Below are 26836 nucleotides of genomic sequence, written 5' to 3' on the forward strand. Positions count from 1 at the left end.
CCTACGTTCTTTCTAATAAAATTTTGTATACTTTTGAAAAACATTGAAATTAGTCATGCCCATACCACCCTCGGTGCATTTCAGCTCTAATACCAGCTGTGACAGCACCGCCAAATTAAAACTCTAATTAAGCATAATGGCCGTCATTTGAACAGATCGGGCGCATTAGCTTAACAGTTTAATTTGGCGATCCTTTCTCAACCCACATCCCGATCGAAACAACACCGATAGTCCCACGCGAAGGTGAGCGCAGATGGTATAAACTCGACAGAAAATAAAAAAAAAACAACAAATATTCATAAGACTTTACCTTAAGTTTTACAAACCAAGTTTGAATAAATACATAATTTATAAACTTTGCATTACTGAAATCCGGGTTCAACTAGAGAAAAGGGGCCTACAACTACCTAAAAGTGTACCCTAGGGAGATCCCTAACTAAATGTCTGGCTCCACAACCTCCCATCCCTCTGCATCCCGGCGGATGAACTTAGCGCAGCAGGGACAAAAGTCTACGTCTGCGTGTCCTGCAGTAATGTTTCAACAAAAGCCCTGAGCAACTAATACTCAGCAAGACTTACTCGACCAGTGGGTATAACTTAGTCCACATATCTAGACATACAAAGTTTTTGGCTAGTGGTTAGTTTTGCGGAAAAAGCGACTAAGGTGAATCCTTATTTCCATATTTTAGCTCATCATTCTATATATCTTGACCATCATCTAAATTTGGCATATCTAGAGCAAACATGATAAAGCATATACTAACATTCCAAGTGAATATAATCATATGCCATACATACTCCCACTCGATACTACGCTGTGACGCAGTGATCAAGGTGCCCATGTCCGAGAGCGACTGACGGCGAATCGATTCGATTTAACCTTGCAAGGTGGACCTAACCAACACGGCACGCATATGCCCCATCGGACTACACGCACCAACCCTTCCCCTTCCCGCCTCGAACTACAGAACCTCCCCACCTACATATAGTCAGCCGAGCTCAACGAGAAACCACCAAAAGTAAACATATGTATCCCGTTTCTCCGCGACTACTCGACTCGCCCTAAGGTGTGGTGATGAAGTTCTGTACTTTCAAAGCGAGACAGTACTAGGCTTACCGGTTTCGACTACCTCCTACTCCCGGCATGCGATTAGTACAGTTCAAATATGATCAGCAGGGCCGACAACGGCTCGGTCCTTAACCGACATAGGTGGAACTACACCTCTCCCACCCGGTCTCAGATTCTATTCTTTCTTTCATTCTAAGACTTCCATCCCAAGATGAGTAACTCATATATGGAAACATAAAAACAACATATATCTCGCGAGTAACCAAAAATTACTCGACTTCTACCGAACTCTATTTAGCATAGCTTATCTATCGTCCTATACATACTAGTATAACTCAAGGAAACCTAGGGTTCATGCAACTAGGGTTTCAAACAACTCCTAAACATAATGCACAAATAATAAATATATATCTAGGTGTTAAAATTTGAATTAATAGGATGTGCACCGGGGCTTGCCTTCAGTCTACTGCTCAGAGCTAGGGTTAGATGGGTCTTGGGCCGGGTTCTCACGCCTCTCCTCCTGGGCTTGCTCCGGCTGCTCCTGCGGTGCCGCAATCACCTCGAACACGACGTCCTCAACGGCGGATGCTACACGAATGCACATGAAATATTTGAGTGCAGCTCAAGGATGCAACTATTATACTTCAATTGGAATGCCCTGCGGACTGTCCGCGCCCAAGTGGCAGACCGTCCGCAGTACAACTCTGCCGACCCACCAGAACCAACTACCGCTCTGGACAAATTTCAATCTATACGGCGGATCGTCCGTTCCAACATAGCGGACTGTCCGCAGTTTAACTCTGCAATACTACCAGAGGCAATGACGCCTCGGGACAAAATTTTAATCTCTACTGCGGACCGTCCGGCCCTCCTTGGCGGACCGTCCGCAGTTCACTCTGCCAATTCCACCAGAGACGATAACGTCTCTAGACAAAATTCTAGACTATACGGCGGACTGTCCGCTATCCAATAGCGGACCGTCCGCAGTTCAACCCTGCGAACCTCACCAGAGACAACATCGTCTCTGGACAAATTTTGATTTCTACGGCGGACTGTCCGCTTTCCAATAGCGGACCTTCCGCAGTTCAATCCTACGAAAACACCAAAGACAACATCATCTCTGGACAACTTCTAACCTGACCGACGGACTGTCCGGCCCTCCTAGGCGGACCGTCCACGACTCACTTTTGCAGACCACCCGACAGGCGGCAGTAAGCACGGCGGCGGCGGCGACGGCGGTTCACCGGCGCCGGCGGCGCACAACGGGAGGGGGAAAGAGGCCAGGGGGCACAAGTGACTCACCATGAATCCATTCCCGCGGTCGGTTCGGGCGGAGGATGACCGGAGAAGCGGATCGACGGTGGAGCAAAGCTTCAAGCACCTCCAATGGTGACCGGCGGTGGTTGGGCGATTCCGGCCAGGGAGAAGCCGGGTTGGGGGTTGGGGAAGGTGGAGGAGGTGCCGGGGAAGGTTCTCGCGTGAGGAATCGAAGTATGGTGGCCGAAGGAGGGAGATCGACGGAAGGGGGCGACGGCGGCGCAAGCGCTCGAGTGGAGCTCGCCTCTGGTCGTCGTGAGGAGGAGAAGAGAAGATATGACAGACGGGTCCCACAACCAGGATAAATATCTGGGCGTTACTCTGGCGGACCGTCCGCCGATCCCTAGCGGACCGTCCGCCGATCCCTAGCGGACCGTCCACCGATCCCTATCGGACCGTCCGCGGTTTTTCCTGGGTGTTACACGTACTCAAACGGATCATGCGAATGGCCTGCCGGTCGACTAGCGAGCAGCGCTGAGTAGCGCCCCCTGTCCGCCGGCCGGGTTCGATTCCCGCTGGGGCAAATTTTCCGGTGTCAGTGCAGGGGAAAAAAATTCCCTTCATTGTGCTCGTGCAAGGCATGGCCCTTGTGGACATGAGCCAGGGTTCGGAGGGTTTTTTCGCGGTCGGAAAAGCCGTGGTCGCTTCCTCTTAATGAAATACGGTGGGGGCCGTTTCACCCCGGCCGCGTTTCTAGCATAAAGATAGCACACCATCATTTGTAAAGTTTTAAGATTGTTCGTTTAAAGAAGATCTCTTATAATAATATAAAGGAATACTCTCTCATAATGAATCGGCATGCTGTAAACAAAAAATTGCATACCGTTTTTCGTCAAGCAGAGCTGCTTAACCCATGAAGATTATTCAGCTAACAAGTTAGCTATCATCATGTTTTCTCGAACCTGTTCAAGTTCAAGTTCAAGTTCAAGGATAACGCAAGATATCATTAGACGGAACAGACTGTGATGGAGATGTGCATCGCGTTGACCTGCGAGCTGGACTGATCAAGAGCAGCGGTGGCATGCATATATATATTCCCAAACAACTAGAGTAGCTGTAGTTTTGTATCAATCAATCAGTTGTTAATCCTCGCCATGCCTCTCCTCCAGGTCGTCCTTCTTGCCGGAGTCCTCCTCCCCCTGAGCGCGCCGCCGTGCTCCGCCGCCACGGACACGGTGTCCCCCGGCAACGGGCTCGCCGCCGGCGGCCGGCTCGTCTCCAACAACAGCAAGTTCGCGCTGGGCTTCTTCAAGATGAACGACAGCAGCGTGTCCCCCGGCTACAGCAGCCCCAACACCTACCTCGGCATCTGGTTCAACAAGGTCCCCAAGCTGACCCCGCTCTGGAGCGCCAACGGCGAGAGCCCCGTCGTCGACCCCACCCCGCCGGAGCTCGCCATCGCCGGCGACGGCAACCTGGTCATCCTGGACCGCGCCACCGGGTCCGTCATCTGGTCCACCCGCGCCAACACCACGACCAACGCCACCGCCGCCGTGCTCCTCGACGACGGCAACCTCGTCCTCCGGAGCGCCGCCAACGCGTCCGCCGTCTTCTGGCAGAGCTTCGACTACCCCACGGACACCTTCTTTCCCGGCGCCAAGATCGGCTGGAACAAGCTCACCGGCCTCAACCGCCGCCTCGTCTCGCGGAGGATCCTCCTCAACCAGGCCCCCGGCCTCTACACCCTCGGCCTCGACCCCAGCGGCGTCGGCTACCTCGCGTGGAACTCCACCGTCGCGATCCAGTCCACCGGCGAGTGGAACGGCCACTACTTCAGCCTGGCGCCGGAGATGATCGGCGTCGCCCTGCCGACCTTCAAGTTTGTCGACGACGAGCGCGAGGTGTACTTCACCTACACGCTGCGCGACGAGGCGGCGCTCGTGCTCACCAAGCTGGACGTCTTCGGGCAGGGCCTGGTGGGGACGTGGATGGAGGACCGGCAGGAGTGGCTGGTCCACTACCGGCAGCCGCTCCGGCCGTGCGACGTGCACGCGGTGTGCGGGCCGTTCGCCGTCTGCGGTGACGGCGACGGCGACGGCGACGCGGCGGCGGAGCCGGCCTGCGGCTGCCTGGAGGGCTTCGCCGTGAGCTCGCCCCGGGACTGGGCCCTCCGGGACCGGAGGCACGGGTGCGCCAGGAACACGCCGCTGGACTGTGTCACGGACAAGTTCTACGCCGTGCAGCAGCTCGTCAGGTCGCTGCCCCATGGCGCGGTGAGCGTGCAGGCTGCTGCGAGTCGGGATGGTTGCGCACAGGTCTGCCTGGCCAACTGCTCCTGCACCGCCTACTCCTACGGGGAAGGAGGCTGCTCCGTCTGGCATGGCAAGTTGTACAGTGTTGTCACGCAGCAGCAGCAGCAACCTGATGCTTCTTCTTCTTCTGATGGAAATGGGGATGTGCTTTACATCCGCCTCGCTGCAAAAGATGTGCCGGATGTCGGGAGGAAGAAGAAGAAGATTGGATTCGGCATCGCTGCGGCAAGCGCTGCCGCCTTCTTGGGCCTCCTGATAATCCTTGGCCTGGTGATCTGGAAGACAAAAGGGAGGAAGAAGGCAACTGAAAATGCTCAGGGTGGCATTGGGATCATCGCGTTCCGATACGCCGATCTCCAACACGCGACGAAAAACTTCTCGGAGAAGTTGGGGGGCGGCGGTTTCGGCTCCGTGTTCAAGGGGCACCTGAGCGACTCGTCCTTGGCCTTGGCGGTGAAGAGGCTCGACGGCGCCCGTCAGGGAGAGAAGCAGTTCAGAGCCGAGGTGAGCTCGGTTGGGATCATCCAGCACATCAATCTAGTCAAGCTGATCGGGTTCTGCTGCGAGGGCGACAAGAGGCTGCTCGTGTACGAGTACATGCCAAACCACTCCCTTGACGTGCACTTGTTCAACGCTAACAATGATAGGGTTTTGGATTGGAGCCTCAGGTTCCAAATAGCCATTGGAGTTGCCAGAGGCCTGGCCTACCTGCACACCGGTTGCCGGGATTGCATCATCCACTGCGACATCAAGCCAGAAAACATACTTCTCGACGCGTCTTTCGCACCGAAGATTGCGGATTTCGGGATGGCAAAGGTTTTAGGGAGAGAATTCAGCCATGCCGTCACCACGATGCGAGGAACTATTGGATACCTTGCACCCGAATGGATTAGCGGAGCCGCGGTCACATCGAAAGTGGATGTTTACAGCTACGGGATGGTCCTGTTTGAGATCACTTCCGGGAGGAGGAACTCGAGTCAGGAATACACCGAGGATGGTGACTACTCGAGCTTTTTCCCTTTGCGAGCTGCGCGCAAGCTGCTGAGCGGAGAGATTGGGAGCCTGGTGGATGCGAATTTGCACGGCGACGCGAATCTGGAGGAGGTTGAGAGAGTTTGCAAGGTTGCGTGCTGGTGCATTCAGGACAGCGAGTTCGACCGGCCGACCATGCCTGAGGTGGTGAAGTTTCTTGAGGGCCTTTCTGAGCTCGACATGCCTCCGGTGCCAAGACTACTGAATGCTATCACAGGAGAGTCCCCAACATCACCGGTTCGCTATTACATCTAGTTGCACCTCAAACTTGTATCCACTTAAGAGAAATTTATGTCCTGTACGTATACATGAACTTGGCATCTGTAACATCGAGTATTCAGAACCACAAGTTTCAGACTTCAGAGTCACATTTCCATGAGAAATGATCATATAGCATGAAGACAATGTACATGGACATTCTTCATGTCCGCACAACTGAAAACTTGACAGATTGAACCAATGCAAACACAAGACTGCAGAACGACATTATTTACCATTGAGCAAGTTAACAAAAACTCTAAACAAACTGAACGAAGATCAAAGCTGTAGTATTTGCAAGATTCAAGGGTCAATGCTAAAACATCATCAACACTGGGTGCTTGTCATCATAATGCTAATTTCTCAAGTCTCAATCAGCATGACACGGGATAAGCTTCTCAAAGGTCTTTCCTTATACAAGAAATGTACAGGGAAATCCAAGATATATATACGCACACAAAATAACTGAGATACTGAGTGCAGGATATATAGCCACCGTGCCCTACTAAGACGGTCACACCTATATCCATCACTTCTCCATTTGATACCAAGGAAAGCGACTAAAAGGACTTCGCCTCACAAGAACTGGCTGACTAAAAGGAGTTGAACTCACAAGAGCTGGTTGAGCTGAGACACCGAAGTTGTCAACACGCATCCTGCTGGCCTGCTCAGAAGAAACTGCTGGAGTCGGAGACAGTGTTGGAGTAGTAGCCTGAAGGGATGGTCCGGCTGCCTCAACCTCTGGCTGAAATGTTGAAGGAGGTTGCTCAAAGGTTGCAGGTACTGTATGTGCTGGTGGACGACTAGCTTTTTTTGTTCGTTTCAGCTTGTAGGAATGCCTGGGTTTGTAGGACTGGTGCCTGGATTCTCTAGGTCCGTCGTATTCAAATGCTCTCATAATCATCCCCATGATGTATGGTGCATATAACAGCAGGTCCTTAGTGCGATTGCGATCCGAAATAAACAATTCTATCTCACCAAAGATCAAAGCAATTATGTCAAATGGATGCTGCTCCACAATGTGATATAGGACGTTCCAATTATGTGCGTGAAGTGTATTTCCAGACTTCGGATAGATGGTCGTCCTAATAATCTTATTGGCTATGCTAGCCAAAGGAGAGAGGCCACTGATTTGGCCAAGTGTGAATTCTGCAGCTGTGTACAGGATCTTCTTGTCATCATCATCAAGCAAAAACTGCGAGTGAATCTCAGTGTGAACACCGCCAGGAATGCCAAACCTCTCTTCCCATGCTTTCTTGTTGGTGGTGATCCTCCTACCATCTGCCATCCAAGTCATAGAGCTCTTGTCGGCACTGATGTGAACTGTAGAGTAAAACTGCCTAATCAGCTCACTGTTCCAATCACAACAGTAACTCATGATCTGCTCAAGCCCCAGATGGGCACATTGCTCCCTGACACAAGCAAACTGATCTATGCTATCAATATGTTCCCAGTCTATCCACTTCATACCAAACAATTTGGCCTTACTGTATATGGAGGTATATAAGTCCTGCTGCTCTATGGACCAGAATCTCCTATCTGTTGCTGTCCTATGACCCTCATAGTGGTTCCTGCTTCTGAGCCTCTTCAGCTCATCAGAAGGGGCCCTCATGTAGTTCACAGGATCATTGGGCCGCACTGTGGAAACTGGAGGCAACTCATTCTCCTTCAGAACTTCAATCACTGGCTCCACAGCTGTTGGTCGCACTTGCTCTGAATCAAAAGCAGGCAGGGGCTGATCACTATCTGCACCATTGCCAAATAACTCAGGCTGCTTACTTGCACTGTTCTGCTCCAACTCCTCACTTGCACAAGGGCGCTCAAACTTTGAGTTATCTGACCAATTATCCATATCTGATAATCGTGCTTTTTCCATCTCTACATCTGACTGGTCAGACTCTTGCATGCAGTCATCTGAAAAAGGTTCCTTCGGGTGCTCCACTTGAGGAGCTGACTCAACAGAAACCTCTCTCTGAAATATTCTACTCTCCTGAGCACCCAGTAGCTCACTATTCATATCATTCTGGTGCCTGAAAGAGATTAAAGGTGAGTGTTACACTGTTGCCTTGCAGCTATTTACATAGATGATTGGTAACAAAATTCACAACCATGCAAACCTAGTTGAGTCAGCTAAATCAATTATTCCATCTTCCAAGAAGCTTCTTGCTTTCCCAGAGGATGGCACATCTCCCAATTGTTGCCTGACAATCTGCAGCTCCACTTCTATTTTTCCTCGCTGCCTTCTTTGATGTTCTACTTCTTCCTTCATGATGTCCATCTTGGGAGAAATAGCAAGAAATCGTTGTTTCAGAAAGCATGGGGAAAAAAGGACTAATTGACACTAACAAAACAGGAGTGGCAGACTCACCTTTTTTTCCAATGTGCATACAGTAATCTCAAGATCCTCAATTGACCGCTCCAACAGCTTGACTTCTTCATTCTTCTCTTCAGCATATGCCTTCCTTTGTTCCGCTATCTGCAAAATGAAAAGAACAGAAATGATTATTCAGAAAAAAGAATACAAACAGTATTAGTAGGTTTACTTTTGCTTTTGGACAACAGTGGAAAGTTTGGAGCTTCAGTAAAGTGACCAGAGAATGCATATATGCAATAAGTACCATTGAGTTCTTTGACAACTTTGTACGAAAGCAAGGGAACATGGTGAATAAGGTTCAAATCAATGGGAGTATGGGACAAAACCAGACTAGCCAAAGAGGTCATCATTTTACTACAAAATCTAAAAAGCATCAAAACTTGCTGTCATCTGGCTGTCACATTTTGCACATTAAAACCGCATTCCTATAAGCAGAAGACAAGCATACAGAATCCTTCCTCACTGGACAGAGACAAGTGATTCTTTAGGCAAAACAAAATGAAAAGAAAAGGATATAATTTGTTGTTCAGAGAAAAAAAAGAACTCTTTGAAAGACCAAAACTTCAATGGGCAAGCCTAATTGCCTTTCAAACGGTTACCTCTCTTTCTTTATTCCATGAGACAAGTGTTGCCGAAGCCCTGTCATCCACTTCTTCCATCTTTATTTGCAGTTCTTTCAGTCTAACTTTGTAGCATCTGTCTGACTGGTCTAGCTGTGACTGTAGCCGACTAATCTCTTCTTCCATCCCCCTTAGCAAAGGAACATAGTTTTGTTCAAGAACCTCCTTCTGCACGAGTGTTTTGATGGACTCGTCCAACAAAAGCTCTATTTTATCAAATTCACCAAGGCTTTGTTTAACCAACAGCTCGTTTTTTTTACTGGCATCTAGCTGCTGTCGGGCTGATGATAGGTCTTTTTGTAAGGATATAATCACCTCAGCACATTCCATCTCAACTTGCCTACAGGCTTCATCCTTTTCTTGCTCAGCAGAACTGCGAGAATTCTTCTTCAGTTCATCTACTTCATTAATCAAAATAATCTGCTGTGATTCAAGAGCATCGATAACAGACTTTGCACTGTTCAGTTCCATTTCTTTGTCTTCCTTCTGCCTGTAAGCTTCAAGGATATGTAAATTTGCTGCTTTCAGCTCATCACCTAAAGCAGATGTCCTGACTTCAATTTCTGCTCGTGCTTTTATCTCTTCCACAAGAATTGTTTTAATTATGTCCAGCTCCAGCTGCAGGCTTAATATATCTGAGTTCCTCATGAAACCCTCCTCAGAGCAGTATGCTACCTTTGCAGGTGGTTGAGAGTCATGTTGCTGCAATGTTGGCGAAACATTCTGTCCACAAAATCAAACAGCATAATGTTAAAAGCAATCTCATTTTCATCATCAGCGCAGTGGAAGAGTGTATATAAATTTGGAAGCTATTGCGCAATGAGAAGTTATTGGGTTATGCTGAGTTGCTGACAGGAACTAAGCCTAACTCCGTTGGTCGAGGGTGTGCCTGAATGCCCCGACCACCCAAGTTCAAGTCCTAGTGTTGAGGCGAATATGGGTGCCTATTTCTTCTTAATTAAAAAGCCACTCCAAGGTCAGCCAAGTTTCTTTTAATTGGGTTACGTTGACTTGGGACTTAACTGATGCAATGCGGCATCTCCATGTGCAAAAATCAAACTAAGAAGGAATTCAAGGTGCCATCTGCAGGGATAATGGAAAAGGAGGATAGCAGTTGATGAATATGAAGGATGATGAATATGAAGGATGATGAATGTGCAATGCACTTGCATGTTTGATTCTAATCTTGCTATAGCCCCCCAAATCCCTAGCAGTTGTACTGACATTCATATCAATAGGATTTTCTGTAATCTTTCAAGCGAACTAAGGTCATGTATGAGTTGAAAGCAGTACCGTGCAGCCTAAACTCAATTAAAAACTACAAAAAAGGAACATGGACAATAGCAGTAGATGTATTTCACCTGCAGATTGCGATTCTCCTCCCAGAACAAGATGGCATCTCGGACCTTGGAAGGCGGCACCTCGGCAGAACTGGCCCCGGCCCCCGCCGTCGAGAACCCCGACCTCGACGCCGGCTTCCGCAGGCTCTTGGTGGGCCCAAGGGGAGTGCTCGCTGCGCCGCACCGCGCCGGCGTCTTGCTCGAAGGTCTAGCCGCCCACAGACCTCTCTTTGGCGTCGGCACCGCCCACCGGGGCTGCCGCGGCGGCTGGATGGCGCGGAGGGGAGGCCGGGAGGCGGCGCCGGGCTCCGCTGGGGCGGGGGCATCCGAAGCGCCCGGCGGCGGGGCGTTTTCGTCGCCCCCGAGCCTCGGGGCGGGAGCCCGCGCCGGGGTGCGCCAGAACGCGCCGCTGCCGAGCTCCCTCGCCATCCAGCGCGGCGCGAGAATCCTCGGAGCCCGGAACAACGGGTTGGGAGGCGGGCGGGCAGGCGGCGGCGGCGGCTTCGGGGGATGCTGGATGGTGGAGGCGGAGGGGGCGGCGGCGTCGATGTCCCGAAACCCCCCCCCCCCCCCCCCCCCCCCCGAATGAATCGAACTCCTCCCCCGGGGAATCGATGGGCCACAAGCGCACCTTGAGAGGTGGGAGGAGGAGGCGTATGGCGGAGGTCGCCGCGACGGCGGCGGGGCGCGAGCTGCTGCTGGCTGCTGCTGCTCCCGGGCAGGGGCCAGGGGGAGTGCGATTTGGAATTTTGGGGAGGGAGTATCTCTGGCTGACAGGCGGGCCCCACGGAGAAGACCGTTTGGGCTCGGGCGCTCAAGTCCCGGCGGGCGGTGGCTTCTCGCGATGCGGGTCGCGCCATTAATCCTCCCTCAACTGGATTTTTTATTTTTAACTTTTTTTTAATAATATTTTAAGTTTAACTCGTATTGATTTTTATTTGCAGGGCGTAGCCCGTTTAGTCGCGCCAGCCCGCATGGCGCGACAGATAGCCTCTGTCGCACCAGTACATATGGCGCGACAAGGAGAGCCACGTCATCGCCGACGCGGCGCGGCGTAGCCCGTTTGGTCGCGCCAGCCCGCATGGCGTGACAGATAGCCTCTGTTGCACCAGTGCATGTGGCGCGACAAGGCCAATGTACTGGGACACCGGCCCCTTCTCCCCCACCCTCCCTTTCCTTCCCTCGCTCCACCCCGACCACAGCGCGTCCAGGGTCGCCGCCGGCCGCCGCCACCCCCCTAGATCCCCCCCAAAATCGGATTTTTTGAGGGGAAAAAGTACGTGGAATTGTTCCCCACCCTTCCCCGAAGGTATTGCCCCTAATATCTCATCGTTTAACCGTGTGCATTAGTAGTTATTTGTGGTTTTCTTATTAGGGTTAGGTTCTTGATATGAAAAATGGTGGTGTTGTTGATAGTTTTATCATGATTAGAATTTTAGATGATACTTAGATGGTACTCTGCTCTCGATTTGGACGTGAGGTAGTACGTGCATGCATCGATTAATATGATTTCTAGGTTTGAGTAGTGGGGATGTTAATATGAGTTACATGTAATTTTATTCCATAGTTTTAGGAATGTACATATTATATTTTGAGCGCAGGTATATTGTGCTTAATTAGTATATACTTTGTTTCCATAATTATTTTGTTTTTGTTTCCATAAGTTTTTTTTATTTCACATGGCAATTGAATTTATATATCTGCAGTGCACATGGCAATGAGCGATGCCCGGTACAAGCTGCTTGGTGGTGGACAATACCCATCCGAGTGTGATGAGGATGACCTAGTCCCTCATGCCCTTCCAGTTCCATTCTGTCGTTGTGAACCGGGCAATCAGCTGGCAGAGGTGAAGCAATCGAGGCATCCCAAGACGGCCGGTAGAGCATTCTACATATGCAAGTGGAATGATTCATTGAATCCTTGCCACTGCTTTTTCTTTCAGTGGATCGATGGTCCGGATAAGTTTGATCCTAGAATTCGGTTGTTCCCTTATTATCGGTCAGAGTCGTGGGCGTACAATGAGTTTAGACGATGGGTCCCTCCCCCACCAAATCCACCACCTATGACAGAGGAAGAGAAGCAAGAAGCTGCTATATATTGTGTGAACAATCCTCCCAAATGTCATTGCAGTGTTCGTGCCAAACTTCAAAGGCCTAATATTGGTGTCCCTCCAAAGTTCACTCTCTTTTTTAGATGCTCGCTAAAGACTAGAGTAAGTGTCATGTAGCGTAGCATTGATTCTTTAATTTTGCAGGAGTAGATGATCGCTAATGTTATGTGTCATGCAGGATGGATGTCCGGCATGTGACTTCAATGAGTATATTTATGGTCCTAGATCTCATTAGCCGACAGAAGAGGAAGTGCGAGAATTTGAGAGTGGGAAGAAGCCATGGCCATGTACAACTACTCCTAGTTTTCGATGCAAGTGTGGTATTATGGCCACAAAAGGCGTAGTTCCTTCTGAGCTTGGCTACGGATATTACTGTGGCAATAGTTACGGAGAGTATTGGGTTCGTATATTAACAACAAAGTTGAAACTCCTTATGATTATATCATTGTGCTAGTACTTGGTATATTAACATTTCTGAATGTTTGGCTCTTAATAATTTTTTAGGAGGGAAAGACATGTGATTGGGAGTGGTTCCAAGGCCGGTATGAGCTAATGTTGCAATTGGGCAGAACAAAATAGCCGAAATCTAGAGACACTATAAATAGAAAACTGAAGATAAGGAAGGATTACCAAGTTACTTTGCCCCTTGAGTCATTTCTGTCAGGGACTGTACTCCAAGACCTACGGCGTGAGTATGGAAAGAAGGCAGCAGAAAAGGCAACTCTTAAGAATTGCATTGTTTATTGGAGGAGGAACCGAAGCAAGTACCCACGGCCCCTCACAGATAGGGAGCTTTTGGCAAATTATGAAAAGAAGAAGAAGGAGGAGGAGATGGAGAGCCAGAGGTTAAGGGAGGAAAGAGAAAAGAAAGGTTTTACTGTTGATACGGAAGCTAAATACCGAAATGGTTCTTGGGAAGAATATTTTCAGAAATTGGAGGCTAACAAGAGGATTGAAGAAATGGAAAAGATGGAGGATTTAGCTCAGGAGGCTCAGATGGAGGCAATGCAGGCCCTAGTTGCTGATCTGCCACACAAGGTGCCCAACTTTGAGAAGCATGTGTCATCCGCGAGCACGGAGGTTTTGGGTGTTAGAGGTACTCAAATGGAGGCAATGAAGTCAATTGTAGGAGACTTACCTGCCCATGACAAAGGGAAGAGTGTTTCTGAGCATGACCATGTTCCTGATGATGGAGATGATGACGAGTGGTGGGCAATGAATGCAGCGGAAGTAGAGGTCATAGTGTCCCAAATTGAGGTGAGAAAGGGGAAAGCTGTAGTCAAAGATGATGGAGATGATGATGATGATGGTTGGGGAGAGCTTTTGATTGAAGGCGACTCTGATTAGCTTGTTTTATTTCTTCCGTATTGTCATAGGATTTGGTGAGAATTTTGATATTTCAATGGCTCCACCAAAGCAAACACAGACAAATTTCACCTGTGGATCTGGGTTTGCTGATGTTGTTGTAGGTGGAAGTGGCCTCACCGCGGTCTTAAATTTGGAGGAGGCACTTGGGAGGGGGGGCTAGCTGAGGCCGCATACCAGAATAACTGAGTGGTCAGACAAGGATAACTGAGTCCCAAGAACAAAATAACTGAGTTGGTAGAATAACTGGCACAAATAACTGAGTTGAACATATTTATAAACATGTCTTGCACACGACCGCACAACCTCGATCACCTAAGGCTAAAGAAATAATTACTTGACAAGAAAAAGGGCATGCTACAATTTCTATATGAAGCATTTGTGGATGAAAAAACAAATCCTATTCACTATTCACTATCTCTTCGAGCATATTCAATGTTGTTTTCACAGCGCAACCTAATCCCTCTATCACCAAGAATCCCTAATATCTACAAATGTGCACGGTTAAAGGAGGAAAATATCAAACATAAATGTGCACAGTTAAAGGACGAAAAAATCAAGAATCCCTAATCACCAAGAATCCCTAATATCTACAAATGTGCACGGTTAAAGGAGGAAAAAATAGGAGCAATACCTTCGGGGAAGGGTGGGGAACGTTTCCCCCAACTTTCCCCCACCCAAAAGGCCGGATTTGGAGGGATCTGGGGGGTGGGGCGGTGAAGCGCCCCGACCCGAAGATCAAGGCTAAACCATGTATTAATTACCGAATAAGGTCTCCAGCATAATACATGTTACATCAAGTGGAGTCCAGAGTCATACAGAGCTTTATTTAACACGTACATGAGGAGTAAAGTGACAACACAAAGCTACACAGAACAACCATAGGATAACAACTAGCATAACGACATGCAGGACTAGCTCTTCATCCATTACGGCTCCACTCGATCAGCTTGGGTGCGGACACGATCTATTCGTAGTCTTCTGGCACAAAGTCAGGATCCTCTGGAGAAAAATCAACAGGGGTGAGTACAAAAGTACTCAGGAAGCTCCACCTCACCCTACGGGAGGGGAAATGACATGCACGACACATAATAAGCACATTCTACTAATAATGTAGCTAATGGTATGCTACTCTTCCTGACACAACCCACAATAGGTAGCTCACTAGTTGTCAGGACCACACCGTAGCCTGTCCATACCGTGGACACGGACCATTCGAATAGATTATACACTCTGCAGAGGTCGTACACTGTACCCACACGCTCGGATGCCCGAACGGACAACCGACATAGCCGACACCCAGCCGTGGTCACGCCCCAGTCCGGCCGCACAAACCCTCGGGCCCTGACCCCAATGGTCTATACCCGTAAACCATCCCTGCGACCGTCAGGCTAACCAGTGGGATTAGGCTAAGTCCGGCCCATACCGGAACCTGTGGTCGTACTAAAGTAAGCTAGGTGAGATGTCAAAACAACTCGGTCCTTATGGTTTACCAGGGCAGCAACCATCCCTCAACATGTCAACTCGAGCCTACCACCACGGTAGCACTCGCCTGCCAGTCTACCACCACGGTAGCGCCGGCTCCAGCATACCCAGCTGCACTGGTCTTAGCCAGATCCCTTCGTATCCTATTCTCAGTTCTGGATATGCATGACTACTCAGATGCATGCATGAGCACACTCAATCACTCAAGTACTGGTATATGTAATTGATCCTAGACCCAGGCAACAGCTAACCGTCCTCACATGGATGCAACCGCTCACGTAGGGGTCGATGAAACTTGCCTTCGCTTGCGTACGCGTCGGCGGCGGCGGCTTCCTGCTCGTGGTACGGGTCTTCTGGCTCCTTGGCGGGCTCCTCCTCGGTCACTCCGTGATCTACGGGCGAGAACGGCACAACCGGCAAACAAACACAAGCAAGCAATAAGCTCAAATGGAGATGAAAATAGGAGGAAAAAGAGTTACGTGAAAAGGAGTTGATATGAAGGAGATTTTGAGTTTACAGTATTGATTGGTAGAATGATTTGGATTAAGTGCTCACGGCCTGGGGGTGTTTTGGGCCTTTGTTAGTGGAGTTAATGGTCGGGGGAGCTGCCTGCCATCTCACCTTGGCGCGGAACAGCTCGAGGAAGAGGATCAATTGTTGGAGCTTCGTTTCGTGAGTGAGCTGGGCTCGGGAGGAGTGGTTCAGCTTGTGGAGCGAAGCGGCTCGGTGTGCTTGGCTGGTGACGGGGCTTGTCACGGCCTCGCTCCTTTTATAGGCGAGGAGAGAAGTAGCAGCGTTGCGCAGGGACGGGCGACGGCGTGGGCTGCGGCAGCTCGTCGTCAACGCGAACAGTGGCAGCACTAAAGGCGTGAGCGCCGAGGCGGCAAAGCCGGCGAGGGCGCTGCAGCGGCGTGGGCGAGGTAGGAACGCGGGGGTGGGCGACACGGCGTGATGCCGGCGGCAGTGCGCGGTTCCGTCGCGGGGCCGGCGTGTCGCGCGTGCGCGAGCGAGAGCGAGCGGGTGAGGCGGTTCGGCGGAAAAAAATCTCGGCCGGCACTGTTCGTGGCGACCCCGATTTTTTTAGCGAGGTGGGTGCTGCCATGACGGGTCTTTTCAAGGTCAATGGTGTGGGTATTCTGTGGCTTCCAGGGAATGATGAAGTTATGGCAAAGGAGGTAGGCGCTGTCATGATTGTCTGGGAATTATGGCATGGTACGGTGACTTGAGAGGCTTTTATGGAAACGAGATGATTTTTGTCGTGGGTGCAAGCATGCGTAAGCTGGTTACTGGAGGGAACGAATGTACTAACGCAAGGCAAGAGTATAAAATAGTTTACCTAGTAGTTATGTAATACCTCGTATAACGTTAGTATTATTTTACGTTACTAGTTTAATTGCAACATAAGTTTTATTTTAGTGATTGTTGGAAATTGAGGTGACCCTACTAAGTTGAGGATCTACACCAACTCACTTCAGAGTCGGTTAGCTTCTAGTTACTTAGTGTACCGGGTCCTTTTGACGGTAGAGCCGCCTTTTGCTTCCGGGAGGCAGAGCCTACCAACAGATGAAGCTGGCTTTCGGGTGGCAGAGCCAACCTTCGATGAAGCCCAGACCCTTTTGTGATCCCGGGTGGCAGAGCCAACCTTCGATGGATCACAACTTACACACTAAGTACTTAAATTTAACCGGGAGACTAACACTTATAAAGACGCTTACCTTATTGAAGCAACAAAGGAACACACACCTAGCACACTCTACCTATGCTCACTTCTACCATGCCCTTGGATGTGTGTGGGATGGAGTGGAGTAGTATGGCAAGGGGTGGCACCCTCCTTATATAGTCACCCATACCCTCTTGGATGAGTGACACTTGTCACACTCTAGGAGGTTCCCTACAAATATCTAAGTTCCCTATAAATATCTAATTCTAGAAAATTCTAAATTTTACCATGGCAAGAAAATATCCAAGCTTCTTGTCTCCTTATAATTCTTGTGGAACATTCTAGAACCTTGTCATGGTGAACAAAATTACGCCATGGTTTATCCTTATTTTTATAGAACCTTCTAGAAGTTTGCATTATAAATTTCAACACTCCCCCTTAATCATGATGAAACTGGTATGTTACAAACCTACCCCACTTAGGTTGAATCTCGTCCCCGAGATTCAGCTTCACCACTAAGGAGACTGGGAAACTCGGCTCGGAGCGCGTCTTCTCTCTCCCAAGTTGCTTCTGCTTCCGAATGCCTGCTCCACTGAACTCGGCAAATCCTGACTTCTGAGTTGCGGGTTCTTCGCGTCACAGTGTCCAGAATTTTTACTGGTACCTTTTGATATCTGAGATCATCCTGCAGGTCGATTGTCTCTGGGGCCACTTGTTCTTCTGGTACTCGCAGGCACTTTCTGAGTTGAGACACATGAAATACATCGTATACATCTGACATCTCTGCTGGCAACTGAAGTTTATAGGCTACCGCTCCCACTTTCTTGATAATTGGGAAAGGTCCAATGTAACGTGGAGCCAACTTTCCTCGTACCTGGAATCTGCGTGTGCCGCGAATTAGGGAAACTTTAAGGTACACATAGTCTCCAACTTCGAAGCTGAGAGTACGTCTTCTTTTATCGGCGTAGCTTTTCTGGCGGGATTGAGCTGCCTTTAGATTCTCTCTGATTTCTGCTATCTTGTCTTCTGCTTCTTTAATAAAATCTGGGCCCTCAATAATGCGGTCACCAACTTCGGTCCACATGAGAGGTGTGCGACACTTCCTCCCGTAGAGGGCTTCAAACGGCGACATCTTTAAGCTTGACTGGAAGCTGTTGTTGTAAGAGAACTCTGCATATGGCAAACTGTCTTCCCAATTTTTGCCATAAGTAAGAACACAGGCTCTTAGCATGTCTTCAAGGATCTGATTAACTCTTTCGGTCTGGCCATCAGTCTGAGGATGATAGGCTGAACTGAAGTCCAACTTTGTACCAAGTGCTTCATGTAACCTACTCCAGAATCTCGAAGTGAACTGGGTGCCTCTATCTGACACAATCCTCTTAGGTACTCCATGCAACTTCACAATACGCTCAATATATAATTTGGCTAATTTATCACCTCCATAAGTGGTACGCACTGGGATGAAGTGAGCTACTTTAGTGAGTCGATCAACAATTACCCAAACTGAGTCATGACCACTCTGGGTCCTTGGTAGACCGGTGATAAAATCCATACTAACTTCATCCCATTTCCATACTGGAATCGGCAATGGCTGAAGTAATCCACTAGGCTTCTGATGCTCTGCCTTGACTCTTTTGCACACATCACAATGAGCGACGAATCGAGCGATATCTCCCTTCATACCATTCCACCAATACTTCTCCTTAAGGTCCAGGTACATTTTCGTAGTGCCAGGGTGAATGGAATAGGCTGAGTTATGGGCTTCATCCAAGATGGTCCTGCGGAAATGGCCTTGCTTAGGCACACATAATCTCTTCTTGAACCACAAGACTCCGTCTTTATCTACTCTGAAATCTGGGGCTTTGCCTTCACTATTGCGACCTTTAATCCATACCAATCTTTTATCCTCCATCTGAGCCTCCTTTATCTGGTCATCCAGGACGGGATGGACACTAAGGTTATAGTTGCAAGAGCGGCATACAACCCTTAGGTTCAACTTCCTCATTTATTCACTCAGCTCTGGGGCTTGTGTGACTAAGTGATGGCAATATGCTTTACGACTGAGCGCATCAGCCACCACATTAGCTTTTCCAGGGTGGTAATGAATTTCCAAATCATAGTCTTTGATCAACTCCAACCATCTTCTCTGTCTAAGGTTGAGGTCTGACTGGGTGAAAATGTACTTCAGGCTCTTGTGATCCGTGTAGATTTCACACTTGTTCCCCGATCAGATAATGTCTCCAAATCTTGAGAGAATGCACCACTGCGGCTAACTCCAAGTCATGGGTGGGGTAGTTCTGCTCATGTGTTCTCAACTGTCTTGAGGCATAAGCTACAACTCTTCCTTCTTGCATAAGCACACAACCCAATCCTTGTCGGGATGCATCGCAATAAATGACAAAGCTCTTCTGATTATCTGGCAAGACTAGCACTGGGGCAGAAGTTAGTCGCCTCTTTAACTCTTGAAAACTTCTCTCGCAAGCTTCAGACCAGACAAACTTCGTGTCCTTCCGGAACAACTCGGTCATAGGCCGGGCTATCTTAGAGAAACCTTCGATGAATCTCCGGTAATAGCCGGCTAAACCCAAGAAACTCCTGATCTCCGAGGCTGAGGTCGGTTGCTTCCATTCTGATACTGCCTTGACCTTTTCTGGGTCCACTTCAACACTTTCAGCTGTTAAGACATGACCCAGAAAACTGACTCTCTGCAACCAGAATTCACACTTACTAAACTTGGCATACAACTGGTGTTTTCTGAGCTTTCCCAACACAATTCGGAGATGTTGTCCATGCTCCTCAGCACTCTTAGAGTAGACCAGTATGTCGTCTATGAATACTACGACAAATCGATCTAACTCCTCCATAAACACCTTATTCATGAGGGTCATGAAAAAGGCAGGGGCATTAGTCAGACCAAAAGGCATCACTGTGAACTCATACTGGCCATAACGGGTCCTGAAGGCTGTCTTGGAGATGTCCTCTTGTCGCACTCTGAGCTGATGATAACCTGACCTTAGATCTATCTTGGAGAAGAACTTAGCTCCCTTCAGCTGATCAAACAAGTCATCAATCCGAGGCAAAGGGTACTTGTTCTTGATGGTGACTGCATTCAGATCACGGTAGTCCACACAAAGTCTCAGGCTTCCATCTTTCTTCTTCACAAAGAGCACTGGGGCTCCCCATGGAGAAGCAGCAGGTCTAATAAATCCCTTTTGTTGAAGCTCTTCAAGCTGCTTCTTCAACTCGGCAAGCTCTGGGGCTGCTAACCGATTGGCATTCTTTGCTATAGGCTTGGTTCCAGGGACTAAGTCAATAGTGAACTCTATATCTCTTTCCAGTGGCATACCAGGTAATTCATCTGGAAACACATCTGCGAATCCCCGAATTACTAGCACATCTTCGGGGGATTCTGCTTGGATGTGGTTCACCATGGAGTCTGACAGGCTAGGCTGGATTTGGCATGTGACTGTTAACCCTTGGCGGTTGGTGACTGTCACTGCTCTCTCAGCACAGGCTATGTTTCCGCGGTGCTTGGTGAGCCAGTCCATACCGAGTATGACATCTATCCCTTTGGAAGTAAGGACTACTAGGTCGGCAAGGAATACTACCCCACTTAGGTTTATAGGGATATCTAAGACACCTAAGTGGCAAGGTATATGACCTCTAGGGGAACGGGTTATTAGTGGCCTCTTAAGGGCTATAGTAGGTATGTCATGCTTTTCCACAAAGTGGGAGGATATAAAGGAATGCGATGCTCCAGAATCAAAAAGCACTGAGGCTAGAGCTGATTGGACCAGAAACTCACCGAGAATCACTCCTGGTGCATCCTCTGCTTCTTCAGCATTCACATGATTCACTTTTGCCTTGCCGAAGGACTGTTGCTAGCTCTTAGCTGGTGTTGCATGGTTGGCTCCAGTCGGCTGCTTTGGTCCTTGAACAGAGTTGGAGAAAATAGAAGGGGCGGGCTGATTGAGATACGGACAGTTTGCCTTGTAGTGTCCAGCTTCGCGGCAGTGGAAACAGGTCTTCACATTGGTTACTTGACTTCCGCCAGTCTGTTGGGTGCGGAAGGTACTCTGGGTCTTCATAGCAGGAGCTGACTGAGTGGGCTTCTGGAAAGAACCGGGCTGCGCTTTGAATGAAAAGGCACCCTGGCTCCTTGGGCCTGAGTGAGCCGGATACTGGGTCCTCTGGAACTTCTCCAACTGCTGGGGCTTCTTGCTTTCAAACCGATGTTTGCGCTCACTAAGCTCTGCCTTCCTATTTCTCTCAATGGTGATGGCCCTGTTGACCATAGCATTAAAGTCACTGTGGGTGGTGACTTCAACCAAGGTCCTGATTTCAGGGTTAAGCCCACCAAGAAAGGCTTCTTGCTTCTTCTCGTCATCATTGATATCCTCTGGTGCATAACGAGACAACTCTGGGAACTTATGAAGATACTCTGTCACAGTCATACCACCATGACGAAGCTTTCTGAACTCATCCCTCTTGAGCTTCATAACACTGCTGGGAATGTGATGTTCTCTGAAGATCTTGACAAAGTCAGCCCATACCATCTCATTAGCGTTTTCATTTATTTCCCGGTAACTCTGCCACCAAGCAAGGGCTGGTCCCTTTAACTGCTGTACTGCGAGCAAAACCTTGTCTCTATCATCTGCATGGACCACTTCAAGCTTCATTTCAATTTCTCGCAGCCAATCATCTGCCTCGATCGGGTTATCAGATCCTCCAAACTTAGGTGGCTGCAAGCGGTTGAAATCTGCAATTCTGCTGCCATTGCCATTATGTTGCATTGCAGGTCTATTGTTGCCAAGATTGCCTTGAGGTTGAGCTGTGAGAGTGGTCACAAGAACTTGAAGGAGTTGGTTCTGCTGCTGCAGTATGGCTGCCAAGTCAATGGGTGCTGGGGCCCGGGGAGGTAGCGGCGGTAGTTGTCCATTTTCTAGTGCTTCTGGGGCTACATTCAGAGGGGCTTGGTTTCTCGGGTTGACCTCGTCACCGTCTTCCTGAGCATGGAGTCCCTGGACTCGGCTCGAGCGACGAGACATCTACGATCAAGGAGGGCAAGATTAGGTGACTCCCCTAGTATAATGCTGGGGTATATTTGTATATATAAAATATTTTGTACCGCACAATGCACACAAACAAATCATTCAAGCACCACACAAGCATTCATTCAAACAAGCAGGGATACATGACACGACGGATTACAATAACGCGGCTCGACTTTTAAGGGTCGGCCGGGATGACTCGACTACTGAACCCTACAACACGGTCTTCGGGGTCACTGTTTCCGGGATCTCGGGGAGATGTGGGAGGCGTGGGCGGCACTGATTCACAAATCCTCCTGCGTGGTTGGGACGAGGAACATAGCGGAATTCCCTCTAGGATTGGCAGCTCCGCGGCAGTCCTGGGATGGCGTTCCTTGCGCTTGGCACGGTCCACTAGGTAGACACCCCTAAGGAGCTGACTGTGGCGATCTGCCTGCTCCCTAAGGTTCTCTTCGGCCATGGCAAGGCAGCTTTCAGCTTCGGCTGCTCGGGCTTCTGCCTGGGCTACGGCCAGTTTAGCCCTACGCCAACGGGACTCCGCTTCCTCAGCACGCTGGATTAAATCTCTCACACGCTGATGCAGTTGGTCGCACAAATCATCGAGGCTAAGCAAATAGCCAGACATAGCGACAACTGTGGGGTTCTTCTCTGTCCCTGCGGGGCTCTCCAGGTTGCGGATCCTCGCCGCCCAAGCAGGACGGCTACGGTCCAGCGGTGGAAAGTACTTCATGGGAGTGGAACCCAAGTGCCATTCAACATCTGGCACAGGTACCGCAGCTCCTTGCGAGCTGCAAGTTGAATGGTGTCAGGCATACGGGCTCCAGTGGCGGTGACGCTCCAGGATTGCATCTCCAAGTACTTATCACTGGCACCAATATGGATAGTGACCTCACAACTTTCGGTGCCATGCTCCGCGAACTCGCGACCCACGTACTCCGGTCGTTCCGGAATACCAAGTCGCACCGTGGCAGCATATAGCACCCTGGGGAATCCATCTTCGTTGATGCAGTAGGTGGTGGTCCAGTCATCCGCCATCTGATTTTCAAGGGTAGGGTTAGCATAACAAGGATAAAGTTTAAGGAGTAATATATTTTCAAGGATTGACCATCCTAGGGCTCCTACGGTCATCGTTTACTACCGGTTCGCGTCCTACAGCCAAGCATGGCTCTGATACCACCTGAAGCGCCCCGACCCGAAGATCAAGGCTAAACCATGTATTAATTACCGAATAAGGTCTCCGGCATAATACATGTTACATCAAGTGGAGTCCAGAGTCATCTAGAGCTTTATTTAACACGTACATGAGGAGTAAAGTGACAACGCAAAGCTACACAGAACAACCATAGGATAACAACTAGCATAACGACATGCAGGACTAGCTCTTCATCCATTACGGCTCCACTCGATTAGCTTGGGTGCGGACACGATCTATTCGTAGTCTTCTGGCACAAAGTCAGGATTCTCTGGAGAAAAATCAACAGCGGTGAGTACAAAAGTACTCAGCAAGCTCCACCTCACCCTACGGGAGGGGAAATGACATGCACGACACATAATAAGCACATTCTACTAATAATGCAGCTAATGGTATGCTACTCTTCCTGACACAACCCACAATAGGTAGCTCACTAGTTGTCAGGACCACACCGTAGCCTGTCCATACCGTGGACACGGACCATTCGAATGGATTATACACTCTGCAGAGGTTGTACACTGTACCCACACGCTCGGCTGCCCGAACGGACAACCGACATAGCCGATACCCAGCCGTGGTCACGCCCCAGTCTGGCCGCACAAACCCTCGGGCTCTGACCCCAATGGTCTATACCCGTAAACCATCCCTGCGACCGTCAGGCTAACCAGTGGGATTAGGCTAAGTCCGGCCCATACCGGAACCTGTGGTCGTACTAAAGTAAGCTAGGTGAGATGTCAAAACAACTCGGTCCTTATGGTTCACCAGGGCAGCAACCATCCCTCAACATGTCAACTCGAGCCTACCACCACGGTATCACTCGCCTGCCAGTCTACCACCACGGTAGCGCCGGCTCCAGCATACCCAGCTGCCCTGGTCTTAGCCAGATCCCTTCGTATCCTATTCTCAGTTCTGGATATGCATGACTACTCAGATGCATGCATGAGCACACTCAATCACTCAAGTACTGGTATATGTAATCGATCCTAGACCTAGGCTACAGCTAACCGTCCTCACATGGATGCAACCGCTCACGTAGGGGTCGATGAAACTTGCCTTCGCTTGCGTACGCGTCGGCGGCGGCGGCTTCCTGCTCATGGTACGGGTCTTCTGGCTCCTTGGCGGGCTCCTCCTCGGTCACTCCGTGATCTACGGGCGAGAACGGCACAACCGGCAAACAAACACAAGCAAGCAATAAGCTCAAATGGAGATGAAAATAGGAGGAAAAAGAGTTACGTGAAAAGGAGTTGATATGAAGGAGATTTTGAGTTTACAGTATTGATTGGTAGAATGATTTGGATTAAGTGCTCACGGCCTGGGGGTGTTTTGGGCCTTTGTTAGTGGAGTTAATGGTCGGGGGAGCTGCCTGCCATCTCACCTTGGCGCGGAATAGCTCGAGGAAGAGGATCAATTGTTGGAGCTTCGTTTCGTGAGTGAGCTGGGCTCAGGAGGAGTGGTTCAGCTTGTGGAGCGAAGCGGCTCGGTGTGCTTGGCTGGTGACGGGGCTCGTCACGGCCTCGCTCCTTTTATAGGCGAGGAGAGAAGTAGCAGCGTTGCGCAGGGACGGGCGACGGCGTGGGCTGCGGCAGCTCGTCGTCAACGCGAACAGTGGCAGCACTAAAGGCGTGAGCGCCGAGGCGGCAAAGCCGGCGAGGGCGCTGCAGCGGCGTGGGCGAGGTAGGGACGCGGAGGTGGGCGACACGGCGTGATGCCGGCGGCAGTGCGCGGTTCCATCGTGGGGCCGGCGTGTCGCGCGTGCGCGAGCGAGAGCGAGCGGGTGAGGCGGTTCGGCGGAAAAAAATCTCGGCCGGCACTGTTCGTGGCGACCCCGATTTTTTTAGCGAGGTGGGTGCTGCCATGACGGGTCTTTTCAAGGTCAATGGTGTGGGTATTCTGTGGCTTCCAGGGAATGATGAAGTTATGGCAAAGGAGGTAGGCGCTGTCATGATTGTCTGGGAATTATGGCATGGTACGGTGACTTGAGAGGCTTTTATGGAAACGAGATGATTTTTGTCGTGGGTGCAAGCATGCGTATGCTGGTTACTGAAGGGAACGAATGTACTAACGCAAGGCAAGAGTATAAAATAGTTTACCTAGTAGTTATGTAATACCTCGTATAACGTTAGTATTATTTTACGTTACTAGTTTAATTGCAACATAAGTTTTATTTTAGTGATTGTTGGAAATTGAGGTGACCCTACTAAGTTGAGGATCTACACCAACTCACTTCAGAGTCGGTTAGCTTCTAGTTACTTAGTGTACCGGGTCCTTTTGACGGCAGAGCCGCCTTTTGCTTCCGGGAGGCAGAGCCTACCAACAGATGAAGCTGGCTTTCGGGTGGCAGAGCCAACCTTCGATGAAGCCCAGACCCTTTTGTGATCCCGGGTGGCAGAGCCAACCTTCGATGGATCACAACTTACACACTAAGTACTTAAATTTAACCGGGAGACTAACACTTATAAAGACGCTTACCTTATTGAAGCAACAAAGGAACACACACCTAGCACACTCTACCTATGCTCACTTCTACCATGCCCTTGGATGTGTGTGGGATGGAGTGGAGTAGTATGGCAAGGGGTGGCACCCTCCTTATATAGGCACCCATACCCTCTTGGATGAGTGACACTTGTCACACTCTAGGAGGTTCCCTACAAATATCTAAGTTCCCTATAAATATCTAATTCTAGAAAATTCTAAATTTTACCATGGCAAGAAAATATCCAAACTTCTTGTCTCCTTATGATTCTTGTGGAACATTCTAGAACCTTGTCATGGTGAACAAAATTACGCCATGGTTTATCCTTATTTTTATAGAACCTTCTAGAAGTTTGCATTATAAATTTCAACACTCCCCCTTAATCATGATGAAAACTGGGATGTTACAGGCGGCCGGCGGCGACGACCTGCTGTTGCTCTGGTCGGGGAGGAGTGAGGGAAAGAAAGGGAGGGGGGGTGAAGAGGCCGGCGAGGTATATGGATAATGGCCTTGTCGCGCCAGCCCGCATGGCGCGACAGGGAGGGCCACGTCATCACCGGCTTGGCATCTGTCGTGCCAGTGGTGTTGGCGCGACAAGCCCACTCTATCGCGCCATTGTGTGCCCAAGCCCAGTAAGGACTGCATTTTTCACTTGGTGGCGTGGCAGGTCCTTTTGGTTGCGCCACTCTCAGTGGCGCGACAGATTAGCTTTGTAGCGCCATCCGAAGTGGCGCGACATGCACAGAATTTTGCTGCTCTGCCTTGCTTCTGCTGCTCTCTCGCTGCTGCTTGCTTCTGCTGCTGGTCCTCAAGCTGCTAATGGTTCAATAACCGAACCAAAACTGCCCCACCCCATAAAAATAAAACTTGTTGCAGCAAGAGGGGCTTGTACCAACATAATTTCAAACCAACCAATAAAGAGATATAGAGCCGTCAGCACACAAGCACATAGTCCATTACAACCAACAGTAGTCCATTACAAGGATCTTGTCCATCTCAAACTAAAGTGGTCCATGACAAGCACAAATAGTTCATGACATGCACTAATAGGTTCTAGGTAGCATTTTTACAATACATCTAGGAACAAAGTGTCGGTGCTCCTTCATCTACGGTGCCGTCCAAGCTCGGCAGGGCTGAAAGGGTCGGTGGGCCGCCATTGCCTTCCAGGAACTGTTGCGAGCACGTTCGCGCTACCAACGTCGGTGTGGTCATGAGAACGCCTTTGTCGGCGACGCGGA

At 49.6% G+C, this 26836-nt stretch overlaps 2 protein-coding genes across 2 annotated transcripts; one reads left to right on the forward strand and one right to left on the reverse strand.

Moving 5' to 3' along the window:
• Positions 1 to 3472: 3472 nt before the first annotated feature.
• LOC120699961 (G-type lectin S-receptor-like serine/threonine-protein kinase At2g19130) lies at positions 3473 to 6040 on the forward strand. The gene has a single exon (XM_039984076.1). The coding sequence runs from the start codon at positions 3481 to 3483 to the stop codon at positions 5923 to 5925; it is 2445 nt and encodes an 814-aa protein (XP_039840010.1). The 5' UTR covers positions 3473 to 3480; the 3' UTR covers positions 5926 to 6040.
• Positions 6041 to 6188: 148 nt separating this feature from the next.
• Positions 6189 to 10814, reverse strand: LOC120699960 (kinesin-like protein KIN-12F). Its single transcript, XM_039984075.1, has 5 exons — positions 10284 to 10814; positions 8902 to 9645; positions 8297 to 8404; positions 8046 to 8206; positions 6189 to 7958 (listed from the first exon to the last, which is right to left on the reverse strand). The coding sequence occupies exons 1-5, from the start codon at positions 10689 to 10691 to the stop codon at positions 6458 to 6460; spliced, it is 2922 nt and encodes a 973-aa protein (XP_039840009.1). The 5' UTR covers positions 10692 to 10814; the 3' UTR covers positions 6189 to 6457.
• Between the last annotated feature and the right edge of the window lie 16022 nt (positions 10815 to 26836).

The sequence above is a fragment of the Panicum virgatum genome, chromosome 3K (assembly GCF_016808335.1).
Source record: "Panicum virgatum strain AP13 chromosome 3K, P.virgatum_v5, whole genome shotgun sequence".
In the NCBI taxonomy this organism is placed as follows: Eukaryota; Viridiplantae; Streptophyta; class Magnoliopsida; order Poales; family Poaceae; genus Panicum; species Panicum virgatum.